This window comes from Meleagris gallopavo, chromosome 2, assembly GCF_905368555.1.
Source record: "Meleagris gallopavo chromosome 2, MGAL_WU_HG_1.1, whole genome shotgun sequence".
NCBI lineage: Eukaryota > Metazoa > Chordata > Aves > Galliformes > Phasianidae > Meleagris > Meleagris gallopavo.
This window is the reverse complement of record NC_139405.1, coordinates 63,040,345-63,056,616: the sequence shown is the minus strand read 5'-3', so window position 1 is coordinate 63,056,616 and position 16,272 is coordinate 63,040,345. Positions and strand designations below refer to the sequence as shown.

Here is a 16,272-nt window from a genome sequence, read left to right as displayed (position 1 = left end):
CAATAGCTGTAGCGTTAGTACTGCAAAAGCTTTGCAGCTGCAGCACGTATCAGTTGATTATGCAGTGGTGGTGAAGATCTTCTATCTAGGTAGTCTCAATTTGTCATTTTTCCTTACTGAAATTTGATACACGAAATCTAAAGGAATAAACAAAGTATCAAATGAATTATGTACTTGGCTCTACAAAGACCACAGCAATTAGTTACTAACCCCTCTGCTCAGCATCTGTGGCTTTCTTCATGCAGAAGACCAATGAATAAAGTTCTTGTGAGAGATATTTCAGATATGCCAGTTATTTCTTTGGCAGAACACATTATAGACCTTCTCTTTGCAACCAAATTCTACAAACCGACGTATATGATAAGGATATCTCAGAGTAGAAAATTGATACAGGACCAGAATTTATTTACGCTTCCTATATTTACTGTGTTGCAGTCTGTAGTTCATCCTAGAAGTACAGGGCCCAAGTATAACAAGGAAAATTGCCAAGACAGAGGTAACTTCTGTAAAATTCCCTTCTAATACTTCTTCCAGCATCATTCTGTGGTTTGCTTTGAAAGTGTTGGCCTAGAGGCTGACAGGGTCAGCCATGTTCTGTGAACATCTTCCGTCCCACCAGCTCCGCAAACCACAGCTCGATCTGCACAACTAGCAAATGCTGTAGACCGCAAACTTATCAGGAATTTTCCAGCTACAGATGAAGGGGTGAGAACATTCAAGTTATGTATGCATAAATTATTGCTTGAAGTGCAGGAGCATTGTAGCTGTCTGTTCTTTCTCAGTTTATCAGCTGTGGAGCCCTTGCAAAGCCTGTGCCTCCATTAGGAAGGGTGCTATGTGCATCCCCACACAGCTAAAGGACAGCAAGTGGAGAACTAACATTTTTTAACTTGCAGCTGTGTGCCTGAACAATAGCCTCAAAGCTGAATGTACAACAATCTATGGTTTCTTAATGAGAGAAGTCGGTCTTGTTTGTTTATGCTAAACACAGATGTTCATTATTATGGAGGTTAAGGCATTTCTGACTCCTCTAGAATACCTTGTTTAACTTGTGAGCCCCCACTTTACCAAGCCCTGAAGTTTTTGGCTGCAGTTTGAAGCCATAGATTAAATAGCTTAATAGCTGCAGCTATTTTGGTATAACTCACTAGAAAAGATTCAAAAAGATTCAAACAGGTTATGTGAGTTTAATGCGCTCCAACTTTTCCTTTCCTATTCATACATTTTAATCACCAGCAGAGGACTTCCCTCAGCCAAGCTGCACACAGACTCAAGCTCCTCAGAGTTGCACTTTGCTGACCATATGGCAAGCTCTGTGTGAGCAGCTGCCATGGTCCTGGAGTTGATAGGCAACCTTGTTTGAGCTCTGAGCTCAACACCACTGTTAGCCATAACCAGCTTCAGCTTAGGATGTCTGTGTGAGCAATAAGCAGTACCACATACAAATAAATGCCCTAACAGATTATGATCTGCAAAAATCTTTGGTGAGATCCAAACAACTGCTGCTGGGCTAATTTTAAATACACTTGATTCTTCTTGTTTGGCAGCAAAATGTGCATAATGAACAGCCTGATTTACTTCTCCAGACTCACTTGTCATTGGAAAATATTATTTAAAAAAAATTATTCAACATGATTCAACAGAAGTAAATATTAATGGTGTTTTGCAAAAAGCACTGATTTTTAGGCAAAATTCACATGAGAATTGTTATGAAAGAGTTACCAGAAATTTTTGGGGGGTTAATAAAAGTCTTTGAGCTCGTTTCTGTTTTTGTTTCTTTTTTTAATGCATGAAATGTGTTTAAAATAAGAAAAAAAAAAAAAAAAAGAATGAAGGCCTTAGCTCTGGATTGAAAAGTTGGAATAGAAACAACTTTGACAGTTCTCTTTTTTCACCAACCTCTTGTGGGTTTGGTGCAGATGCCTTCTAATGGTTTCATGTAAAGAATTTAAACATGTGCCTAAATTTAGGGAACAACTTGATACTCACCAAAGAGCACTGTAGGAAAGGGCTTCACAGGGAATGCTGCTGTTGCAGATTTTCTCCTTTCAAAGTATAAAATAGCAGAGCATATACACAAACTGTATGTGTAATTAGCAAAATCATGGCTTGGTTAAAAAACAGTCCAATTCATTTTTCGCTAGCTTTCTGTGCTGAATGAAAGTAGTTGTTCTACACTTTTGTCCCCATCTTTAGTTGAAAATTCAGTATCTGACCCAAAAACGTTTTGCATTCAAAGATGCATCAGAAATTTTGAATTCTAATCACATCTTTAGCAAACAAAGTGAGATTGTAGATTACTACGCCACTGCTTGTCATCTCAATTCCCCTGGCAGTCTCTTAAGAGGAACTGACATTTTCCTTGGGCATTAAAAAGAACATTATCATTAAAATCACCCAAAGGACAGAAAAGGGTCTTCTGTAATAAATTCTATATACTTCCCTCTGGAGAGGAAATCACATAGGGGTAAAATAAAACTCTTCACTTAAGATTATTATTTTGACATTAAGCTGATATTTTAAAAAGTTTAACTGAAAAGTAGCAGTAAGTCTGTATCTTTGTAATATTAAGAGGAAATGAGTTAAGCTGAAAGTTTTCTAAACAGTTTGAAGTTCATTTACAAGATAGTTTTCCTACCCTGTTTCAGTAAGCAGGAAGACTTTTCTCAAGAATTTGAAAGCTGAAGATTCACAATTATACTGACATGTACATGGTTAATAAAATATTAGAAGCCAGCACTCCTACTCCTGTTCTCAATGCCTCATTCACAAGTCCATCTGTTTCTTCACTTTTCTGCTATTAAATCTCTCCTCATTTATAGCTCCCTCACAGTTCTTGACCATTTTCAAGTACAATGATATTATAAGCCAGATTTTACAAAGCAGGATCCATTACCGTGGGAATGTTACATTCCAGCTCACACATAGAAATTAAAAGGTATAGGGATAAGTCTGAAAAAAATGGCATTTTGCATAAACCACAGTCTCTACTATACGGTTCTCAATTTCAGAAAGTTTGATTTGTGACAAGTTGAGGCAGATGTGCTTATCTATCATACCTGCATAACCTGAATGGTACCGTCAAGTAGTTGACTGCTACTCTGTGGCGTTCCCATCGAATTACCAGATGTCTGTATAAGTAATGATAGGCCCTGCATCATGCAGATATCCCAACAGTAACTGGCAGATCTCCCTAATTTACAAAGACATCAAATACAAACCATATTTTAGCTACTGAGCAAGCTTTTGCAGAAGTCAGTGAAATCGCCAACCAGTGATTGCCAGTTCTGTGATCCAAAAAAAATTCTGCACATATTTCAGGCTTTTACTTTGAATCTTATAGTTAATATTTTTAAATGAAAGTAACACTTCAAAAAATTCCATGATAAGTAACTCTTTCGTTTCAAAGCTTATGGGAGAATTCTGGTAAGTTTCTTCTGTTTTTAGTTGCATTAACAACAACAACAACAACAAAAAGCTTGAGAAAGTGGGCCTTAAATTTTAATGCAGATAACCCAAATAAAACTTTATAAAATGTCATGGTTGTTAACCTAGACTCCTTGTCTCATAACCTAGGAACTTGTCTCATAATCTCTGAATGGTGAGGCAAAATGAGCAATGTGGCAGCTCCAAACACTTGCATTTCAAAGAATTAATGCACAAGTATTTTATGGGCACAGTTTATTTCACATTTTGGAGATGTGGTAACCAAACTTATGTTGCACGTAAGGATCATGTGTTTCTTTAAAGCTTGTGAGCCATATGAAATCTTACCATGCTTTGCCCGTAAGAGTACATAAGTTTTTCTTCATGCCTTATTGCTATTCCAATTGTCTAATAGAAGAGAAAAATCTGTTATAATTTGCCAAAACTGTCTCTTTAAAGAAGCCAGAGTCCCATATCCTGCCTCTTTCTGCAGGAGTTTGAGTCGTCGGTCTGCTTGCTGTATAAATATAATGCTGAAATTGCCAGTGAACCATAGCAAAGGAGTTCATGTTTCTGCTTAGAGTTGCAAATTGTCTGCACAATGGAAAGCAGAAGGCAGCTGTGGCTGGGACATTGGAGCTAGCAAAGTGTGTGTCGCAGATACACTGGTCTGCCTACCACACATTGGTTGCAAATTGCTTTCAACATGTGTTTTAAAGTTGAATGTTCACGAGGAATTTATTATTACTGTGGAAGTCATGAATTTAACTAAGCATCTGGCGATATATAATTTCTATATCCTGAGCATTATCATGTGTAATTATTACTAGAGTGAAACAACAGAAAAAAAACGAACCACCATATTTTAATACATTTGTTCTATGCTTTTTCATTGAAATTATGTTGTATATAGTCAGATCTACCTCCTATGAAAATTAAATTGAACTTTCCTGTAACCTAAGAGATAATAACAAACTCTTACTTATTCAAATAATGTAATATTGATATAACATAACTTAAACATATAGAAGTATATATATTATAAATTACTTATTAATTAGTAGTAAATGTTAACATGTAAAGCTTTACAACCATGCTTTTACTTAACACATTTAACGTAAGAATATATCTTCACAGTATCCTAGAGATTTCAGTTTAACAAAATGCTTGGAGGATTCTGATTTCCTTCTGGGCTTAGCTGCTGTAAAAAGCATTTGTTATTAAAAGACCCTAGAGATCATTTTTATAACAAATCTTTTTTGAAAGAAATGCATATTTTTTGGATGTTATATATATACATATATATCACAACATGGTTTCTGAACCTCTTTCTGGTTCTGCTGTTTTGGTACAAAAAAACTGCTGGCAAAGTTAGTTTACTGGAGACGTGTTCAGGTTGTCTTAACAGCATCTTCCTCCAACTCTGTGTAAATTGAAAAATGTTAGATAATTTAAATCTGATTTAACTGTTCCAGGAAACTAATTTCAGTGCTCAGAATTTGAGAGACAGAACAATACACTCAACGCAACAGACAAATAGAATGTATTTATTTTTTCAGCTGCAAAATACAACTGAAATTGACAGTAAACTGCATCTCAACCATAAAAAAATATTTTTAACCACTAATACTTGTAAATAGTCTTCGGGACCCGGTATTGGCCAAAGGGTATGAGACCAACTTTTCCAAAAGATTTAATCAAATATCTTGTTAGTAATTTTGGACATAAAACGGATGATTCACAGTGTTATGTTTTGGTCTGCCTTTCACTGCTCCTCCAGAAAGGTGTATTGACTTGTGCCCCTGAAGGCTGCGTCAAGTCATGCAGAACCCAAAAAATTACTTCCTAGCCAATAACTGACAGAAATGTTCCTGCAATCCCTGTTCTACTCCGTGAAATGTCAAAGCACAGCCACCTCTAAAAGATTAAAGGGAGAACTCATGAGCAACTCATTAAGAAAGGTGGAACCACTCAGTCATTTCTACTTTAAAGTTATCCTTCAACTCAAGCAGCATAATTTCATTTGCAGGCTGCAATTAAAGCTGTAATTGGGTTTTGACTAGATCGCATGCTTGTGGGGTGGGCTTAGGTTTCTTATTTGAAAACACTGATGGTAATATAACATGTTGATAATTTCTGAATGTGGAAAGAAGTATAAGTAGGTAAGCCACCAAGTATTGGAAATACTTCTTTTCTAGATCAAATTTTACATAACTTGCAATCTTATATACTTAAAAAAAAAAAAGAAAAAAAAGTTGCTGGTACCTTCATGTAGTCTGGTGTCTAACATATTCCCTTTGGATTAAAATGGTAATGCATGAAAAAAAAACAACTCCTCACACTCATGATGAGTCACTCAAACACATTAATTGAGTGATCCCTGAAAGACTAATATATGCCATTAGGATCTTATCTTAGAATTTATTTTTTTTTTTACATTGCCTTTATCTAAATACTTAAGAGTATTATAGCGTAAGAGTTTGATCACTTGCAGAACAGCAACTGGGAAGGGCTAGGTGCCAGGATAGCTCTTCTGCCAGGGGCATATTACAAATATTCCTTCCTTGGAGACACTCAAGGTCATGCTGAATGGGCCTTTGAGCAAGCTGATCTAGCTGTAGGTGTCCTTGTTTGTTGCAGATGAGTTGGAGTAGATGACCCTTAAAGATTCCTTCCAACTCAAAAGATTCTATGATTCTGTGTAGCGGAGCAGCAGGCATTTTCTCCAAACAGTGCAGCCACAATGGGAAAAGCTGTTAAAGGGTTGCTATTAAAGCAGAAATTCTGCAGTTTCACTGAAAGCAATATCAGTCTTTATCTATGGATGCATAAACTGCACTGGCTCAAACAGTACATTGCGAGTGCCAGCTACATCCAAGCTGAGAAGCTTTACCACCTTTCTTCTCTAGACCCCCCCACTGCTGATGATCCTCCCAATTCAAACAAACACCCACACAGATGTGTATCCTCCTCCTCTCTCACTGTTCAGCTGCAGAGCCTGCAAACAGCAGCAGTGACTTTCATGTAACTGGTAGAAGGAATGCTCGCTTAAGTATTTCAAGAGCTTTGGGTTAATACAGAAAACATTTGATCTCGTGTTTAGGAAAATCTCCCTGAGATGTCTTGCTAAAAATAATTGCTAAATCTAATTGCATCATTGGGGTTTTTTGTTTTTGCTACCACTGCATTCCTTTACATTCTCAGCTCTTGCTGCAAGAGCTGTTGTGATTTTTATTAAAAAGAATTATGTAGGAAGATAAAAATATTTCATATTTCCAAAAACACTCTACACTCAGTACTATTTACCTGTAGGTTGGCAGGCCACAGAGTAGTTCTCTTGGCAGTGCAGCCAAAAGTGTGCTTACTCTTCTGTTAAGATATTATTTTAGAAATTGTTATTATTAATTTTTTCCTTTTTCTTCAACAAAACTTTTCAATACAAGCAAAGTTCTCTGGCAAAGCTCCTAAGCTAGAGTAAATTACTGGAATTCCTGTAAAAACAAGATAATTAATATTGTCTGATGATTGCCCATATACCTATGCTACTTGCATGCTGAGCCACGTGATAGATTGCTGTGTTTTGATATTTGCTACAATTAAGCAGTTTGAAGGTTTTCAAAATCGAATCGTATTGCTGAAGAGCTTTTTGCTTCTCCCCCACACCCCCATGTGTCTCTTGATAGCAATCAGAAGCACACACATGGGTTCAGTCAGTCCTGCCCTTCTCTTTTCTACAAGGTTTCTGCAGCCCTGTTGCCTCCAGGAGTGGGAACTCCTTCATCTGTGGGCTTCTCACACATCACCAGCATGCTGCTGTCACTGCAAAAGAATGTTGTTCTCCTTCTTGTGGTCACTATTGCAAAATTCTTTGTGATATTTCTTCTGTGCATTTTGAGAGAAATCTGCATTAGGCTTGGACTGTGCTTTTAATTGGAGAAATATCTTCCACCTAAAGATCTCAGTTAAGATTATAATTGTTTCATGTATTGATTTGTTCAAGGAAATGTCAGAGAAAGATTAAATATGAGTATTAAGTTTATCAAGCAAGGCTATGTCAGGATTAGATTATAACTGACTTCCATTCAGTTACTCAAATATTTTCCTGATTACTCATCTAAAATACTACATTTTCCCTTCTTCTTGTGGTTTCCCCTTCCTACCCTGTGGCTACAACTCTTGTGTTTTTTTTTCCCAGTAAGAGCTTTTAGCTTTCATTTATTGGCTTATAATAACAGAGTAGCAACTGAGATGTAGTCAAGTAATAAGTACAAAATAAATCCATCTTTATCACCTACGTGTATGAATATAGATATCCCAAAGCGTCAGAGCACAGCGTTATAAGTTATATCACTTAAGAGCTGGATCTTAGCTGGAACACAGCATCTTAGTGACTGGAATAAGCCTGGCAGTGGTTACTGTTCAGACATCACCACCACCATTTTATTTAAACCAGGGCTACTCAAGCACTGCAAGTGAGGTTGGGCAGGGTAAGGTACCTTGGGGACCCAGTAGCTCGCAGCCCTGAGCACCAGCTAAGTCATTGAGAAGCACCAGGATACTCTGCCTGTACAGGTACTGTGAAGGGAGCTGGCTCTCATCACTCACCGACACTCAAGCTCTGCTTTGGGAGCAAGAATATTCCCAAGGCTACATGTGGCAACTAGAATTCCTATAGATCTAGAAAGGGATGTAGACTATGAGACACTCCGTGTTTGACTTTTAGGAGGCTGGGCACTGAAAGTGAATACTGGGAACAAGATGAGTCTTGGTGGAATTACCTATGTAGCATAGAAAATTTCCAGGATTTAGGTCCCTACGTAGTCTCTTTGGGTAAAGCCAGCTAGATCTTTCTTCCAACATAAATCTGTTTAGTTTGTATGGGGTTCTTTTGTGGTTGTTTTTTTTTTTGTTGTTTTTGTTGCTGTTGTTTTATTTCCTAGTGAGTGGCAATATGAGATAAGGTTTGTGTTGAATCCATTGTCATTGTAGGCTGATCAGCACTGATCAGACCCCCACTGTATGTAAGAGAGAGCTGTGTATGTGCCCCTTCTAATCTACAGCTCTCCATCAGGGCTGGGTGAGAAGAGAATGCCCAGATGTAAAGCTCTGTCAAGACAGCAGCAGCCGTGACGATGTGCGGTAGTAGAGCCTAAAGATATTTATTGGTAAAAATACTAGGAAACAATCATTTTGGAAATGAGCACTCATTTCTTTCCTAACTGATGCTTGCTTTATTATCAAATACTGTATCTTTTATTGTTATTATTTCCTTTTTTTTTTTTTTTAAAGCAATCAGTGTTCTTTTCTCTTCTATGCCACCAGTGACAGTAGAAAATAAGACCAAGTACAAAATAAATTGCTGCTGTATCCAGCAATGTATCCATGCAAACTTAAGATCTCTACTGCAGTTCTTTGCTGATGAGCCAGCACTGCTGATACCATTGCCATCTGCATCCAGAGAAGTTGGACTGAGCTTTGGCGTCCAATTAACATTAATTCTTTGCCATCCAAGGCAACTGCAATTTGTGTGATGTTTCAGAGTTTTCAGAAGAGCTACGTTTAAAAGAACTTACAGCACACTTCCTCTCTGACATTTTCTGGATTTCCATTTTTTCATAATTGTATATCCCGCCTCAATAACAATCTTCATTTTTCTTTCTTTGAGTAATTACCCTTCATCTTCACTCTGATTTATTTATAGCTGCTAGGATTCCAATTACGTATTTCTGGATCAGTGCAGGGCTTTCACATAAATATATCACACTGAAATAAAGCAGTAGCGTGAAGTGCTCCCAACTCCAGGCAGGGCAGATGCAGCAAATGAAATCACTGATGAAAACAAACCTGAAAATACAGGAAGATTTTTTCCTATATCTGTGACATAAAATCAGGATCGTAGGTGATGAATAGTATCTGCTTCATGTAACTTTCAGTGATGCCTTACACAACATTTTTACATATGGAAACCTTCTGTTCATCCAGTCAACTTGCTCAGACAAAAGCAATATTTAAATGGGCAGATTGGATTTTGAATATGTAAAAATTGATTATTCTCTGTTGGAGTCCTGTGCATTGTATTCAAAATCGATTCGGCATCTAAGCTGATTGTTTAAAACTAGTTTACCATGAAATATGAACAAAATTGCCATTTTGATCTAAATGCTCATTTCTTCAAGATAAGGAAATCCACAACAAGTCTGCATCACTTATGCTACTGCTTTTTGATTAAACTGCTCCTGGGAGACTCCAGACTGCTAGAATAAAAAGTTAATGAAAGCTTTTAGATAAAAAAGGCATGTAAATTTTATAGTTTATAACGATATTCAGAATCTTTGCTTCCTTGCTCGGTAGACTAGAAAACATCTGCCTGCTCTGCTGTGCTCTGAAAGAGCCCTAGAGAATCCCTTGGCTAAGACAGAATAGAAAATGTGCTTCTTTGACAAGTTGAAGTAATCCACTTAATAGAGCGTAATTCATTTGCAATCAAGTATCTTCCCATTACTTCTTTATTCCAGTCTTTATCTGATTTCTCAACTGGATCTAGATTCTGATTTGTTTGCTTCAGCTGTGTTTTATGTAGTCTTAAAGCTGCAGGCCTGGATGCTGCCCTGCTGTCTGCATAAGAGTTGCTGCTGAGATAGAACTGAATTTCCAGTTGTTTGATCTGAAACAGCTAAGACTGTGTTTTTCTGTTTCACTAAACAGGCTGAATGCAAAAAATTTTATAGCCTGTAGAATCTAAATATAAGCCCAAATGTATTTCAAACCCTTGCCCTCCCCCGCCCCCCCCTCCCCCCCAAAAAAAAAAGTTCAGATGAGTTTAGTTTTTGTTTTGCTTTGGTTCTAAACAGAAAACTAGGTAGGATCTGAGCTTCCCCCCCCACACTTAATTGGAGAGTGATTGTTGAATAAAATTTTATATGTGTGGAATTTATTTTATTTGATTTCTTATTGCTTGAACTTTGAATAAGAAGTAAGTATGAGAAGTATCAGTTTCCTGTAGGAGGAGGCACTGCTGCCGGTAAAGTCTTTTTAAAAGAATGAAAGGAAAGAAAGCTTTGACTGTTCAGAACTATTTAAATGTATTCAGTGTTCTTCACAGAGTGGATGCAGTGGGTATGCCAAGTTACGAGTGCAAATTTTCAAGAAGGCTTTATACAAAATGATGGTGTTAACACTGAACTTCAAGAAAATCCCAAAGTGGGTTCTTTTTGGGAATCTTGCTACAACAATTTCCCCCCCCATCCCTCCCCCCCCCAAAAAAAAAAAAAAAAGACTTCTTTGTTTTAAATGAGGCTCTCATCAGTTGATTGCTGAGATAAAAGAGTGTCAGCTCGAAGAACCTGAAGCCCTGAAGCTGTTCTAGAAGGAAAATTCCACCTAGGCTTGAAAAAGATTTTTGTTTGATTTTTTAGTATTCATCTAATCATTCTCTATGACTAGCATTATTTCAGCAATCAAGGAACTGAATATCCTTTACTGCAGTTGAATAAACTCTGAAAGTTAATCCCTTGGACAGCTGAAGATGTCAAATAAATATGTAATCGTGCAATCCGATTGAGTTCTAATGCCAGTAAGCAAACAGCTCAAGGGCTTAAGAAGTACTGCTATTCACCACAGGCTTATTTTTTATGTGATATGGACTGTGCTGCTAATCAGATGTGGTATATTTCTGTCTTTCAGATTTACCGCTGGATTATAGATTTACACGATTTTCCTCAAATAGCTCAGCAACTGCTGGGTACTACCCAAGGCCTCCAAGAGCACTGCTGCCAAGTGAGGAATCAGTGACTATGAAATAGGTTTTTGGCTTTTCCTTCAATAACCCTGTGATCCTTTCTTAACTGCTGTTAAATGCTAATTGGTGAAAATGCTGTTTGATGCTTCATAAAATAGAATGATGAATTAAAGCAGACTCCTGTGTAGATTTATTTCCCTTGTTTCTCTAGTCCAGCTGGGACAGGTGAGCATTGCATACTTTGTAAATCTCCTTACCAGGACTACATTTCACACAGTGACTGGCTTTTTCCATGCACTCCCCAGATACTTTAAGAGAAATGTTCTGTTAACAATTCATCTCAACTTACATACTAAATTTTCAAGGACATTTTCAGTATTATCTCTACTTATGTGGTGTTGTTGCTGCTACAAAACCCAGGAAAGACATGAAAGACTCAGCCTACTCCATTAAGAGTTACCTTGGCAGTTCAGGTTATGACAGTAGATCAGTGTTTTGCAAGCCATGAGGAAATTGTTCTTTTGCTGTCTAAACAAAGCAGAGAAGTACTGCAATTGTTCTTGGAGAAATGGAAATACTGAGGCCCAAAGAGAAAGATGCTTCATAGCCAAAAAGAGATGTGAATGAAATTTAGGCAGCAAAACACAGAATTATACTCCTGGGCGCCTTGGCTATGTGCTTTGTATTCCTGCAAGTGCCTAACCAATGGTAAAATCCTCAGAATGGATTTGACTTCTGGTATTCCTGACACGTCAATTTTACAGTTTCATTGATTACAATATTTTGTCTCAGAAGCAGAGGCAAATGCCATTCCACCTTATTTCAGAAATATCAGGCTTTGTTTCATGCTTTTTCCTACCTTTATTTTATTTAAGTAGGGAAAGAATTCTAAAATTCATATTTACAAGTGATTTGCAACTTTTCCAGTTTAATATTAAGCATTATATTTTGGAAGAGAAAAATAAAACAAATGAGAAGAAGAATTCAGAAGAATTAAAATAAGGTGGATGAGGAAGGAAAATGAAAGCACTATTTTCTTCCTTATAAAACATAGGCTGAAAATATTTGACTTAAGACAGCAAAAAGTAAAAACTTGTGTTTATTTTGAAATACATAAATTGAAATATATAATTTAGGATCACCATCTTGGGCTGCAAATCTGGCTCAAGATAAGGGTATGAGTAGAGAAGTATACAAATTGAAGTCTCAGATCCCTGATTACTGCATCATTTGAAATTCTGACCTGAATCAGGTAATCGTTTGAAAATAATCTCTAACTACATTCCAATCCAAACCAATACTATGTACTCTCATGCTTTTATTTTTCTGAATTCAATTTTTGCAACTTTGAGGGGGTTTTCTTGGTTTTGTTCTGTGTTGTTTTTAAAGAAAATTAAAATATTATACCGAATGAAAATGAAGTCTTCTATGACCCTGGTTCCTGGTATCAGCATGTTGGTTTTTTTTTTGAATGGAAAGGCGACAAATTCTAAGGACGGCCTGAACGCAAATGCTACTGAAAGTGTGACTCCTCATGTCTGTGGCTGCATGAAGATATTGGAAAAATAGTTGAAGCATTTGCAAAATAGTTAAAAACATAGTTCCTGTGAAATCAGTATATAAAGACTCTTATAATGACTATTCTTATTAAAGAACCTCTGAAGATATTACTAGTCTTATTACAAAGCCCTCTAAAATAAAATAGAACATCTTGTTAAGGTGGAATGGTTTCATAATCTCAGACAATTGTTCTTATCTTCCCAAAAGATCTGTTGTCCTCGTATATTTTGATTCAGCCACCAGCCCGAGGAGTCACCATGTGGTCAGCATTGCTGAGATAGACTGCTGGAGTGAAGGATGGCAATGGAGGACCTTTGGGAGGTGGACAGGATGGGCCTTGGAAATGGAGATGGCATGGGGATGAGGGAGAAGAAATGCAGATGGAAGAAAATTGAAGAGCTAGCCCCTATTGAACGAGGCACTGTAAAGGCATGATCTTTGTTGTGTTTTTTTTTCTCCCTGATTATTTGAACCTTTGGAAATCTCAGATATTTCTTGGATTCTGCTGTGAGAGATCACTGACAGAAAGATCACTGAAGTGCCTGCAAAATTAATATCTATAAATATCTTAAGTGTGAGAAACAAAGGGACATGGCCAACCTCTTTTCAGCAGTCTGCGGGGACAGGACAAGGGAAAATGGCCATAAACTGCAGCATAGGAAGTTCCGCATCAATATGCAAAAGAACTTCTTCACGGTGAGGGTGACAGAGCATTGGAACAGGCTGCCCAAAGAGGCTGTGGAGTCTCCTTCTCTGGAGATATTCAAGACCCATCTGGACGCCTACCTAAGCAACCCAGTCTAGGGAGCCTGCTTTGGCAGGGGAGGTTGGCGTTCCTTCTCTCTAGCGTTCCCTTCCAACCCCTACAATTCTGTGATTCTGTGGTTTCTGAAAACTATCTTAAGTATCAGCAGGGAGACATAAAGCTGAAAAGAGTCACTAAAATCACCATGTATGTTTACATAGTCCTGAAAGCCACAGTTCGGCTTAAAACTTGACTAACAAGTCTCTTTTGTCATCCACTTTGATACCAAATATATGCGTCTTACTTTTAAAATAAAAAGAATTTATTTCTTAAAAAAAAATTACCTGAATTTACTTTATAGATGAACAGCAAAAACAAAAAGGGGGGACTATGTCATCCCAAATCAGTGCAAGAAGAGGTTAGTGCTGCAACCTCCAATAAAGCAAACTTTGAGGTACTCCAAGTAACAAATACGTGAATCAACCAAAACACAATATAAAGTAACACTTCTAATAAATTCATACCTTTAATACCTGTAGGAAAATCAGCATAGACAATGAGCAGAGTCCAGTGTTTCCTGAACAGGACTTGTTCCTGGAAACCAAAGGCTTCCCAGGCCCCAGAGAGTAAAAGTCAAACAAACAAAGCAGATAACTTATCTGCAGTAGACTGGCAGGCAGGGCCTTGCTGAGGCCAGCATTACCTGAGGCTGCAGGAAGGAGGCTCCTTACCTTGCTGAGTCCCACAGCTGCCCAGAATCCAAGATGTGTGGTGGGACACCAGTGCTGGCTCAGTTCCTGAGGGAATTCCCAGGAAAATCTGCTTGTTCCAATAAGCAATACTTTGAGATAACCATGCTGGTGATAGGCACCAGAAACCAGCAATCCTAAAACTGGTCTAAACCTACAGGTAACAGCTAGCTGTTGTCCTGGCTGGCATAACTGCTGGAAACCTAACCTGCCAGGAGAAATACCACCTATTAAAGAGGGGCATGGTAACATGACAAGGTGGATTCTGATACAACTATGCAATGGGTAGGTCTCTGGGGATATGAAAAGACTACATGGCATGTTTCCTCAGATCTGGCCACAGCCAGGTCCATGTAACCCCCAGTAAAGGCTGAGTTACTGCAGATCACAACTGAGATTGCTCTAATTCAAAACTGTTCACCTGTATTTTCCTGCAAAACAGTCACGCTCCTGTAGAAACCTCAATTCTCTTTATTCCAGGAGTCCTAATCTAACCTGAGGAAGGAGTCGAGTAGGGCCAACATTTATTGCCCTATTTAAAAAAAAAAAACAGTTTCCATCCTGGCCTTGGAGTCATTCTCTTTCCTGTGGTTGCACAGTCATGTTTTCTAGCTGTGTGGGATGATATACAATTGGTAATTATCCTTTCTTACCATCAGTAGAGATGTGACTTTACATTCCTCAAGGCGGCTTTGTTTGAAAAGTGTTTGGCCATGACTTGTTCAATCAGATACTGAGTAAATATTGTACCTTAAACCTTTCCTCCTGAGTCCAGATGTACATTGAATCATATCAAGGTAAATGCCAGCAGAGTGTAAAGACATATAGATTAGTATGAAGATGCCAACAATCAGAACATGATGACTGACTTTCGACATTCCATTTGTTCTTTTGTCACCACAGGGGACAAGAACACTGTAAGTCTAAAATATACTTTTGTACACAATGTTGATATTTTATAGTAGAGATAGTTTTTCAGAGGGTAAGGTTTAGAAATAAAGTCCTGTACAAAAAGATGAAAGTCACACACTAGCATGTAGAACTAGGGATCTGGTACAAAGATGTTCTTGACCAGGGCTTTGCCTTGATTGTCTTCTAAATTCCCTGGTGAAAGGGTATGAGGTTTTCTGGCAGGCCTAAAGTAGCTATTTTCACCTTGTACATTTATGCAATCAGCTTTTTAAACAAAATATTCTTTTGTACACTTGCTTTGTGGCAGATAGTAGTTCATCTGAAGAGTAGTTCATCAGATTTAGAAGGGCAAGCACTTGGCTAAGCTACAGAAACCTTACCTCTGCAGACCACCAGTTGTAATGGTACAACAGTGATAATGATACAGCCCCAAGATGTGTATTAACTGCCCAAGAACCACCTCCAACTAGCTGGCATAGAGCCTCCTCGATCCCCTAATCAGCCCCATCTCCTGTAACTGTGCTCAGTTCTGAGTGAGCGGAACATCAAACTTCCTTAGAGGCTCACAAGAAAGAAAAAATTGTATACCAAAAAAAAAAAAAAAAAAAAAAAAAAAGAGAGATTGTTTTTGGAAAGATTTCATTACAAGAAACAAATCTTGCTTTTCTGTAAGCACTATAAATAGAAATGCCTACTTGAAAACTGAGCATGGATTAGGGCCAAAATAAAATGGAATCCAGGAAGTTAAACAGACTTGGGAATGTTTGCCAACAACTCTACAGGGCAAAATGGGGATTCCTGTATGCAGGCCAATGGAATAGTGCTGTGGTCAGGGTGAGTGGTCATTTCCCTAAATGTAGGACAAAAACCTAAGGGAAATCTTTCAGGATGAACTGAATGCCCAGAACAGCTCTCTAACAGCATGGCAAGACCACAGCAGGTTTGCAGCTGACCAGATGTCACAGTTCATGGAAGGGTGAACATCTGAAGCACCGCATCTAAGTTCTGCCCCCACCAGAGCTAACCTGATTTAATCAGAGCTGCTAAAAATCCTGTGTGCTTCCCACTTGCACTGCCAGGGCTTATGCATCAGTCTCTCACACATGGTTATAACAACTTTTAAATACTTGCAATGGGGGGAG

General features: G+C 38.0%; 1 protein-coding gene across 1 annotated transcript in view; it reads left to right on the top strand.

Moving 5' to 3' along the window:
* NT5DC1 (5'-nucleotidase domain containing 1) overlaps window positions 1-11,336 on the top strand; it is a 126,050-nt gene extending 114,714 nt beyond the window's left edge. The window contains exon 12 of the mRNA XM_085217441.1: window positions 11,110-11,336. Within this exon, the coding sequence (XP_085073567.1) occupies window positions 11,110-11,228 (119 nt within the window). The 3' untranslated portion in view covers window positions 11,229-11,336. The remainder of the gene's footprint in view (window positions 1-11,109) is intronic.
* The last annotated feature ends 4,936 nt before the right edge of the window (window positions 11,337-16,272 follow it).